We start from the raw sequence: 11010 nt of genomic DNA on the forward strand, positions 1-11010 counted from the left end.
AAGATGAGCGCTTTCGGGCCTCTGCCCTTCATCAGATAAAGCTTCTCACATAATCCAAACAATTTAAAACATTATTCCAATGAAATTCAGTTAAAAATCAATGAAAAACCCGCCTATTTTTAAGGGCGGGTTTCATGGGAATGACTTCATTGAGCCCAGGACTCCTATGTGCCATAAGTTCAACAATCCATTTTGATTCAGCTAGTTCAGTCAGCTGTTTAATGTCACCCCCTCTTTTACTCAATCTCACATTCACTATCACTCTGAATTTAAAACCATGTAAAGGATGGGCTTCCAGGTGTCTAAATAGTGCATTGTCGTATCCCCATTCCTAATAGAAGAGAGGTGCTGTAGGATCCTGACCTTAAACATACAGTTAGTCTTGCCTACATAAAAACTGGTGCAGGAATGACACTCTGCCAAAAATACACAAGTCAGAGACTGACCCGCCCCTCAGACCTATAGTGTCAGGAAGGGGTATTGACATGTCATTGGAGGCCATTGAGACCCTATTTAAGTAAATTGATAATGTTTTAAAAGACACAGGTCATTTTGAAGTCTTTAGGCTTATGGGTGCTTTTGACAGGTTACTTATGGTAACCATGGACAATATTATAGTTTGTTTACTATTATAGAAATGGATATGGCATAAATCTCACCGTTTCAGTGTTGCTTGAACTGGTGCTACCACACCCAGCAGCTTCATAGTGGGTTTGTAGTCTGGTGTTTGGAGACAATATCTTTTTGGATTGGAACAAGTGAGAAGCTTAGGCAAGCACCTGGGGTGCCATGGGCACCTGTGCCCTTTAATGTCTACCTATTTCTATCTTACGGGAGTTAGAAACAAGGTGTTGAGCAACCTGATGTGGAAAGACTATATCATACTGTATGTCGTTTTATGATATTTTTATTCTTTGGGCAATGACAATTCCTTAAGCGGATTTTTGTGTATCATACCTACCACCACCACCTCTTTTCTGAAATTTACTGTTCACAGTTCATGTACACAAGTTAGTTCTGGATGTCGGGTATGCTTGACTCAGGAAGGGCTTTTCATCTGGTTTTATACAGAAGAATGTTGGAAAACACTCTGCTTTCCTGACAGCATGCATCCACGCATACATTTTTTCCAACATAGTGCAGGAGCAAGTAGCCAGGATCTCCAGAATAAACAAGGAAGATGACATGTTTGAACAAGGGTTTACACTCTGAAGAATGTTTTACCAACCTGGGTTTAATAGACAGGTGGTTAATAAAAGGTGGATGTTAGCAAAACACAGGAAGGATAGGTATAAACCATGGCTAGGAACATTGACCCACACAGATGGTGGATACAAAGAATGGTTAATAAGATTTTAGGCTAATGTTGACTTATGGCAGCAATGTTGGTGATATGTAAACTCATTCAAAGTGGAACATCTTGACTAGTGATGCAGTTTGAAAAACATCATTGGTGATGATAAACCTAGTTTTAGTTATAAAAATAGAAATTTGAAGAACTGTTGTGCAATGATACCAGATCGACCAATAATGCTGGTTTACCCACAAACAAACAGGGTACTTTCCCTGGGTCCTGCAGCTGCAACCATATAGACAAAAGTAGTGTCTTTATACATCCGGTCTGGGAAGGACATTCAATCTGAAGGAGAGCCACCTGCAGAACCACTAATGTGGTTTATTTGGCAGAGTGTCATTCCTGCACCAGTTTTATGTAGACCAAGACTAACTGGATGTTTAAGGTCAGGATCCTACAACACCTCTCTTCTACTAGGAATGGGGATCGCAATGCACTATTTAGGGCTGAGCCATCCTTTGGGTTTTAAATTCAGAGTGATAGTGATGTGATTGAGAGTAAAGAGGGGTGACATTAAACACAGCTGACTGAACTAGCTGAATCAAAATGGTTGTTGAACTTATAGCTGAACCCGGCCAGTCATGAGTCCTGGCCCACGGTCATTTTATGAAACCTCACTTTAGCCTTCCCCATAAATAGGCGGGATTTTTCATTGATTTTTAACTGAATTTCATTGGTTAACATGTATTTTAAATTGTTTGGATTATGTGAGAAGCTTTATCTGATGAAGGGCAGAGGCCCGAAAACGCTCATCTTTTATGTGTTTGGTGTTTTAAATAAACAGAAGGTGTTTGACTCCAGCAGTGTTCAGTCTTTTGTGACTTTTGGATTTTCGATTTCACTTCATCTGACTGAACTTTGGTGAGGCACTGAACATTGTTTGTGACTATCTCTGTGTCTTGCTCTCTCTCTCTTATTCCCTTTCTCTTTCTCTCTATCTTTCTCTCTTATATGCTCTTTATTTTTTCATCTAGTTCTCTCTCTATCATTTCTCTCTTTCTCTATATCTTCCTTTTTTGTCTTTTTCTCTTTCGTTCTTCCCCTCTCTTTCTCTCCTTTTCTCACTGTTTTTCTCTGTATTTTTCATGCTTTCTTGTTCTTTCTTTTTCACTCTTTCTAAGTGCCATTTTCTCTTTTTCTTTTGCTCTTCCTTAATCATTTTCTTTCTCCCTCTCCTTCTCAGTCTCTTCCTGTCTTTTCTCTTTCTTTCTCTTTTTCTCTCTTACCAAATTCTCTCTCTCTTTCATTCTCCCTCGTTCTCTCTCTCTCTCTTTATCCATCTCTCTCTCTCTAGATCTATATCACTCTTTTTAGTCTCTCTTTCTCCCTTTCTTTTTCCCTCTCTCTCTTTCTCTCTATTTTCACTCTCTTTTTCTTTTCTTTCACTTTCTTTGTCTCTTTCTCACTCTCTCACTTTTTCTTTTTTCTTACTCTTTCTCTTTTTTCTATATGTCTTTTCTCTCTGCTTTTCTTCTGTCTTTCTCTTTTTTCTTTCTCTTTCTTTTCTCTTTCTTTCACTGTCTTTCTTTCTCTTTGCCTCTCTCTTTCTCTCTCTCTCTCTCTTTCTGTATGTCTTTCTCTTTCTTTCACTCTCTCTTGTTTCTTTTTTCTTCACATTCTCTCTTTCTTTTTTCTATCTCTCTCTTTCATTTTCTCTATATGTCTCTCTCTTTTTGTACTTTTATCTATCTCTCCTTTCATTCTCTGTTTCTCTTTTTTTACTTTCTATTTCTCTTTCTGTCTCTTTACATTTCCCTCTTTTTGTCTTTCTGTTTTTTTTTCTCTTTCTCATTCTCTTTGTCTCTTTCCCTCTCTTTTTTCTTTCTTTCTTACTCTCTCTATTTTTCTCTCTCTTTTCTCTATATGTCTTCATCTCTGTCTTGTGTTTCTTTATATTCTTTCCTTCTCATTCTTTCTCTTTCTCATTCTGTCTTTCTCTTTCTTTCTTTCTCTTTCTCTCTCTCTTTCTTTTCTCTTTTCTCTTTCTTTCTCTTTCATTCTCTGTTTCTTTTCTTTCTTTCTTTCTTTCTCTCTTTTTTCTTTCTCCTTTTCCCTAGCTCTCTCACCCTCTTTTTCTCTTTCTTTCATTTTCTCTCTCTCTTTCCCTCTCTTTATTTCTTTCCCTCTATTTCTCTCTCTTTTTCTCTCTGTCTCTATTTCTTCATTTTCTGTCTTTTTCTTGTTGTCTCATCTCTCTTTCTCTTTCCCTCTCTTTTTCTCTTTTCCCCATTTTTTCACTCTCTTGTTGTTTCTATCTCCCTGTCTTTTTTCCTCATCTTTTTCTCTCTATCCCTTAATCTCTTTCTCCCTCTTTCTCACTTTCCTTCTCTCTTCTTTTTTGTCTCTGTCTCTTTTTCTCTCTTTCTTTCTCTTTTTTCTCTTTTTCTAATTCTCTCTCTCTCATTCTCTCTTCCTCATTCTCTCTCTTTCAATCCATCTCTTTCTCTCTCTCACTCTCTCTCTTTCTATTTCTTTTTTTCTTCTCTTTATTTTTGTCTCTCTCTTCCTTTATTTCTCACTTTTTCTTCCTCTTTTTTCTCTTTCTTTCTCACTTTTTCTCTCTCAGTTTTCTCTTTCTTTCTCTTTTTCTCTCCCTTTTTTACTTTCTCACTCTTTTTGTCTCGTTCTCTCTCTTTCTTTCTCTCTTTCTCTCTTTGTCTCTTTCTCTGTCTTTATTTTTCTCTCTCTCTGACTTTCTCTCTCTCTGACTTTCTCTTTCTTTCAATATCTCTTTGTCTCTCTCTCTCTCTATGTCATGCTCTCTTTCTCTCTCTCTCTCTCTCTCTCTCTTTTATTTTCTCTTTGATGGTTAAGGTATTTACCTTGTAGACCTATATATTACAGGGTTTGATTCTCAGCATTGGAGAAATTAGCTAGGCTTAAAATGATCTGCAAAGACAGCTAGACTAGTACTAATCTATGTTCCTACTCATCTATGTTCCTATGTTCCTCTTTCTCACTATTTTTCTCTTTTTACCTGTTTCTTTCTCTCTCTTTTTCTCTGTTTTTTCACTCTCTTTCTTTCTCTCTTTCTCCATCTCTTTCTATTTCTTTCTTTCTCTTTCTGCTTCTTTCTTTTCTCTTTATCCTTCTTTCTTTCTTTCTTTTCTCTTTGTCTTTCTTTCAGTCTCTTTCTCTCTTTTCTCTCTCTCTTTCTCTTTTTCTTTCTCTTTCTTTCCCCATTTTCTACCTCTTTCTCTCTCGCCCTCTTTTTCTTTGACTTTTTCTCTCTTTCCCTCTCTTTATTTCTCTCTATTTATCTCCCTCTATGTCTCTCTGTCTTCTGTCTTCGCGCCTTTCTGTTTCGCCGCTCTCTCTTTCCTCTTTCTTTCTTCTCTCTCTCTCTCTTTCTCGCTCTTTTATCTCTGATTTCTCTCTTTCTTTCTGTTTCTATTTCTCTTTCTCCCTTTCTTGCTCCCTGTTTTTCTCTCTCTCTTTTTCTCTCACTGTCTCTTAATCTCTACCTATTTCTCCCTCTATGCCTCTCTCTTTTTTCTCTGTCTCTCTCTTTCTATCTCTCTATTTTTCTCTCTTTCTTGTTCTGTCTCTTTCACTCTTCATCTTTCCCTCTCTTTCTCTCACTCGTTCTCTCTTTTTCTCTCTCTCCTTCTTTCTCTCTATTTTTTCTCTTTCTTTTTCCATCTTACTCTCTCTTTCTTTTTCTTTCTCTCTCTTTTTCTCTTTCTTTCTTTCTCTTTCTTTTTTCTCTCTGTGTTCCTCTGTATTTCTTTCTCTCTTTCACTTTCTTTTTCCTCTCTCATTCTTACTTTATTTTCTCTCTCTTTTTCTCTCTTTCTCTTTCTTTCTACATCTATTCTCTGTCTTTCTCTGTCTTTTCTCTTTGCCTTTCTCTCTTTTCTCTCTCTCTGACTTTGTATCTCTTTCTTTGTTTCTTTCTATCTTTCTTTCTCTCCCCCTCATTTTCTCTTTCTCTCTTTGCTCCAGTGCAAAAGTGTTTTACCTTACGAACCCCACAAATTATCGGGGTTTGATTCTTTCTTCATTGGAAAGTAGCTAGGGGTCAAAATATTACTGCAAGGCAGCTAGCTTAGTACTAATCTACGTTCCTACTAATCTATGTTACTATGTTCCCTTCTCTCTTTCTTCGTCTTGTTCTCTCTCTCTCTCTCTTTCTTTTTCTCTCTCATTCTCTTTTTCTTTCTCTTTCTTATTTTAGTTTTCTTTCTGTCTTTCGCTTTCTTTCTTCCTTCTCTTTATACGTCTTTCTTTTTCTTTCTTTCTCTATCTTTCTCATTCTTGCTTTCTCTCTCTCTCTCTTTGGCATTTCTCTATTTCTTTCTTTTTCTCTTTCTCTTTCTATTTCTGTCTTTTCTTTCTCTCTGTTCCCCTCTCTCTCTTTCAATTTCTCTCTCTTTTGTTTTCTCTTTTTCTTTCTCTTTCTCTTTCTCTCTCTCTTTCTCTGTCATTGTTTTCCTCTTTTTCCCTTCTTACATTCTTTCACTCTGTCTCTCTTTCTCTGTCTCTTTTCTCTCTCTATTTCTTTCTTTCTCTTTCTCTTTTTCTTTCTTTGCATTTCTTTCTTTTTCTTTCTCTTTCTCTTTCTTTCCTTCTTTTCCCTCTTTCTTTCTTTCCTTCTCTCGTTCTCTCTTTTTTCTCATTCTCTCTCTCATGTTCCTTCTCACTCTCTTTTCATCTCTATCTCTTTCTCCCTCTTTTTCTTTTTCTCTCATTCGCTTCTCGCTTTCTTTCTTTCCCTCTCTTTCTTTCTCTCTATTTCTCTCTCTCTCTCGCTGTTTTACTCTCTCTTTCTCTCTCTCTCTGCTTTTTCTTCTTTTTGTCTTTTTGTCTTTTCTTTTTCTCACTTTCTTTCTCTATTTCTTTCTGTCTCTCTAGTTTTTGTTCACTCTAATTTTCTGTTTCTCATTTTTTCTTTCTTTCTCTCTTTCACTCTTGTTCTATCTCTCTCTTTTTTACATGTTCTCTAACTCTCTTTCTTTCTGTCTTTCTCTTCCTTTGTCTTTCTCTCTCTTTCTTTCTCCCTTTCTCACTCTCTTTCCCTTTCTTTATCTTTTATAGCTTTCTTTCTTTCTATTTCTTTCTCTCGCCTCCTTCTCTCTCTTTCTCATTCTCTCGCTCTATCGTTCTCTTTATTTCCATTTCTTTCTTTTCTTTCCTTCTCTTTCTTTCCATGTCTTTTTCTTTTTCTCTCTTTCTCTTTGTCCTTTTCTCTCCCCTTTTTTGTCTCTCTCACCTCTCTCTTTATCTTTCCTTCTCTCTCTTCCTTCAACTCTCTTTCTCTCTCTCTCTTTTTCTCTCATTCTCTGTCTTTCTTTTTCCTCTTTCTTTCTCTCAAACTTTCCGCTTTAATCTCTTTAACTTTTCTTTCTTTATCTTTCTCTCTCTGTTTGGCTTTCTTACATGTTCTGTTTTTTCTCACTTTTCTCTTTCCCTTTGTCTCACTCTTTCTCTTTCTTTCTTACTCTCTTTCCCTCTCTCCCTTTCTCTCTCTTTCTGTGTTTCTTTCTTTGCATTTCTTTCTTTTTTCTTTCTTTCTTTCTTTTTCTTTTTTGTCTCCTCTTTCTTTCTCTTTCTCCCCTTTCTCTTTTTTTCTCTCTCTCTTTTTCTGTCTGTCTCTCTCTCTCGTTCTCTTTTCCTCTCTATCTCTTTCTCTTTCTACATCTTTTTCTCTTTCTCTTACTCTCTCTCTTTCACTTTCTCTTTATTTCTCCCTCAACCTCTTTTTTCTCTCTCTTCTTCTTTCTGTCTTTTTCTCTCTCTCTTCTCTCTTCTCTCTATTTCTCTCTCACTTTCCTTCTCTAGCTGTCTTTCTGTCTCTCTAGTTATTGTTCACTTTTACTCTGTCTCTCTCTTTTCCTTCTTTCTTGCTTTCTTTTTCTTTCTTTTTCTATCTCTCTCTTTCTCACTCTTTCTCTCTCTTTCTCTCTTTTCTTCTCTCTCTTTCTCTCTCATTCCCTCTCTCTTTGTCTCTTTTTCTTTCTGTCTGCCTCTTTCTGTCTCTTTCTCTTGCTCTCTTTCTCTCACTTTCTTTTTCACTCTCTTTATCTCTCTCCTTTTCTCTCACTCTCTTTCTTTCTCTTTCTCTATATCTCTCTTTCACTCATTCTCTCTTTAATTCTCTCATTCTCTTTATGTTTGTTTCCCCTTTCTAGTTCTCTTTGTATTTCTCTCTCTTTCTCTCTCTTTCTCACTCTCTTTCCATTTTTTTATTCTTTCTTTCTCGTTCTTTCTCTCCCCTCTTTCTCTCACTCATTATTTCCTGCTAGATTTCTCTTTCTTTCTTTCTTTCTCTCTTTCTATGTCTTATTCTTGTCTCCCTTTCTCTTTGTCCTTCTGTCAATATCATTCCTCCCGGCCTTTCTTTCGTCTCCTATTTCCTCTGTTTTTCTTTCTCAACAGCACCCTCTTTCTTTTCTCTCTCTCCCTGTCTCTCTATTTTGTTCTTCTCTCTCTTTCTCTCTTTTTTATGTCTTACATTTTCTCTTTCTTCCTCTCTTTCTGTCTCTCTTTCTCACTTTCTTTTCTCATGTTTTCTCTCTTTCTTTTTCTCTCTACTTGTCTCTTTTTTCTTTCTCTGTGACATTCTTTCTCTTTCTCCCTCTGTTTCTTTCTCTCAATTTCTCTTTCTTTTGCTTTCTGTTTCTTTCTCTCTTTTCTCTCTCTCGTTCTTTCTCTTGGTCTCTCTGTCTCTCTTTCATTTTCTCTCACTCGCTCTCTCTTTCTCTATCTCTCTTTCTCTCTCTTTCTTTGTCTTTCTTTTTCTGGTTCTCTCTCTTTTTCTCTATCTATTTCTTTCTTTCTTCCCCTTTCTTTCTGTCTCTCTCTTTCTCCCACTTTTCTCTCTCTATTTCTTTCTCTCTGTTAATCTCTATCTTTCTCTCTCACTCCCTCTCTCTCTCTTTCTCTCTATGTGTCTTTCCTTCTCTCAACTGCTCTTTCTCCTCCTTTTTTGCCTTTCTTTCTTTCCTTCTTTTCACTCTTTCTTTACAACGCGCATATCTTTCTTTCTTTTAACAACAACTGCTCTATCTCTTTCTCTCCCTCTTTTTCATAAACTCTCTCTTTCTCTCTCTCTCTCTTTCTCTTTCTTTCTCTGTCTGTCTTTCTCTCTCTCTTCCCATGCATCTCTCTCTCATTCTCTCCATTTTCCATTTCTTTCTCTCTTTTTTCCTTTTCTCTTTCATTCTCTTTAGTTTTGCATCTATTTCTCTCTATCTTTCTCTCTATTTATCTCACTCTATGTCTCTGTCTTTGTCTGTTCCTTCTCTGTTTTTCTCTTTCTGTCTCTCTTTCCTCTCTTTCTTTTTTCTCTCTTTCTCTCTCTTTTATCTCTCCATTTTCTCTCTTTCTTTCTGTTTCTATTTCTCTTTCTCCCTTTCTCTTTCTTTCTCCCTGTTTTTTCTCTCTCTTTGTTTCTCTTGCTTTTTTCTTTTTTCTCTTCCATTTTTTCTTTTTTTTTTTCTCTTTCTCTCCTCTCTCTTTCTTTTCCCCCTTTTTCTCTTTTTTTCCCTTTTTCTTTTTCTATCTCCCTTTTTTTTCCCCTCTTTTCTCTTTCCCTTTTTTTTCCCTTCCCTCTTTCTCTTTCCCTTTCCTTTTTTTTTGTCTTTCTTTTTTCTATTTCTTTCTCTTTTTTCTTTTTTTTTCTCTCTCTTTTCTTTCTCTCTCTCTTTTCTCCTCTCTTTTCCTATTCTTCTCTTTTTTCTTTTTTTTTTTTTTCTTTCCTTTTTTCCTTTTTTTTCCCCTTTCTTTTCTTTTCCCTTTTTTTTCTTTTTTCTTTTTTTCTCTTTTTCTCCCTTTTTTTTTTCCCCTTTTTTTTCTTTTTTTTTTCTCTTTCTCTTTTTTTCTTTCTTTTTTTTTTTTCTCTTTTCTCTTTCTCTTTTTCTTTCTTTTTCTCCCTCTTCTCTCTCTCCCTCTTTTTCTCTCTTTCTCTTTTCTCTTTCCCTTTTTTTCTTTATTTTTTTCCCTTATTTTTTTTCTCCTTTTCTCTTTTCTCCATTTTCTTTTTTCCCCTTTTTCTTTTCTTTTCCCCTTTCTCCTTTTTTTCTTTTTCCCTTTTTTTTCTTTTTTTTTCTTTTTTTTTCCCTTTTCTTTCTCTCTTTTCCCCTTTTCTTTTCTTTCTTTCTCTTTCTCTTTTTCTTTTCTCTTTTCCCTTTTTTTTTCTTTTTTTCTCTTTTCTTTCCCCTTTTTTTTCTTTCTCTCTTTTCTCCTCCTCTTTTTCTCTTTCTTTTTTCTTTCCCCCTTTTTTTTTTTTCTCCCCCTTTTTCCCTTTATTTTCTCTCTTTTTCCCCCTCTTTTTTCTCTTTTTCCCCCTTTCTTCTCTTTTTTTCTCTTCCCCTTTTTTCTTTTTCCCCTTTTTCTTTTCCCCTTTTTTTTTTCTTTCTCTCTCTGTTTCTCTATCTCTCTTTCTTTCTTTTTTTTCTCTTTCTCCCCCTTTTTTTCCCTTTTTTTTCTTCTTTTTCTCTTTTCTCTTTCTCTCCCCTTTCTCCCTCTTCCCCTTTTTCTTTTTTTTCTTTTTCTCTTTTTCTCTCTCTCTCTTTTTCTCTTTCCCCTTTTCTTTTTCTCTCTCCCTTTCTCCCTCTTTCTCTCTCCCTTTTTTTCTCTTTTTTTTTTTTTCCTCTTCCTTTTTCTTTTTTTTCTCTCCCTTTTTCTTTTCCTTTTTCTCTTTTTTTTTTTTTCTTCTTCTTTTTTTCTCCTCTTTATTTCCCTTTTTCCCCTTCTTTTTTTTTTTCTTCTCCCTTTTCTTTTTCTCTTTTCTTTTTTTTCTCTGTTTTCTTTTTCTTTTCTCTTTTCTCTCTTTTTCTATTTTTTCTTTCTTTTTTCTTTCTCTTTTTTTTCTTCCCCCCTTTTTTCCCCTTTTTTTTTTTTTCCCTTTTTTTTGTTTTTTCTCCTTTTCTTTTCTCCCCTCTCTCTCTTTCCCCTTTTTTCTTTTCCCCCTTTCTTTCCCCTTTTCTCCTCTTTCTCTCTTTCTTTTCTTCTTTTCTTTTTTTTCCCTCTTTTTTATTTTCTTTTTCTTTTCCCCTTTTTTTCTTTTCCCCTTTCTTTTCTCTTTTTTTCTCTTTTTTCTCTTTTTTCCTTTTTTCTTTTTCTCTCTCTCTTTCTTTCTCTTTTTTTTTTTTCTTTTCTTTTTCTTTCTTTCTTTTCTTTTCTCTTTCCCCCCCTTTTTTTCTCCCTTTTTTTCTCTTTTTTTCTCTTTTTCTTTTCCCTTTTCTCTCTTTTTCTTTTTTTTTCCCCCTTTTCCCTTTTCTTTTCCTCTGTTTTCTTTTTCCCCCTCTTTCTTCTCTATTTTTTTCTTTTTCTTTCTTTTTCTTTCTTCTTTTTTTCTTTTTTTTCTCTTTTTCTTTTTTTCCTTTTTTTCCCTCTTTCTTTTTTTCCTTTTTTTTTCTCTCTTTTTTACATTTTTCTCTCTTTTCCCTTTCCCCTTTTTCTTTTCTCTCTTCTCTTTTTTTTCCCTCTTTTTCTTTCTCTCTTTTCCCTTTTTTCTTTCCCCCTCTTTCTTTTTCTTTTTTCTCTCTCTCTTTTTTTCTCTCTTTTTCTTTCTCCTTCTCTTTCTCTTTTTCTTTTTTTTTCTTTTTCCTTCTTTTCTCCTTTCCTTTCTCTTTTTTTTTCTCTTTTTTTTCCCTTTTTTTCTTTTTTTTTTTCTTTTTTCTCTCTTTCCCCTTTGTTTTTTTCTCTTTTTT

At 35.0% G+C, this 11010-nt stretch overlaps 1 protein-coding gene across 1 annotated transcript in view; it reads right to left on the bottom strand.

Moving 5' to 3' along the window:
- Positions 1–2598: 2598 nt before the first annotated feature.
- LOC122806054 (101 kDa malaria antigen-like) overlaps positions 2599–11010 on the bottom strand; it is a gene marked incomplete at its 3' end in the record, with an annotated part of 34174 nt that continues 25762 nt past the window's right edge. Inside the window, exons 2-4 of the mRNA XM_044076295.1 lie at positions 7079–7151; positions 3907–3966; positions 2599–2634 (exon numbers count right to left, since the gene is read on the bottom strand). Coding sequence (XP_043932230.1) covers positions 2599–2634; positions 3907–3966; positions 7079–7151 — 169 coding nt within the window. The remainder of the gene's footprint in view (positions 2635–3906; positions 3967–7078; positions 7152–11010) is intronic.

This window comes from Protopterus annectens, chromosome 7.part0, assembly GCF_019279795.1.
Source record: "Protopterus annectens isolate FY-2018-M chromosome 7.part0, PAN1.0, whole genome shotgun sequence".
Lineage (NCBI taxonomy): Eukaryota > Metazoa > Chordata > Ceratodontiformes > Protopteridae > Protopterus > Protopterus annectens.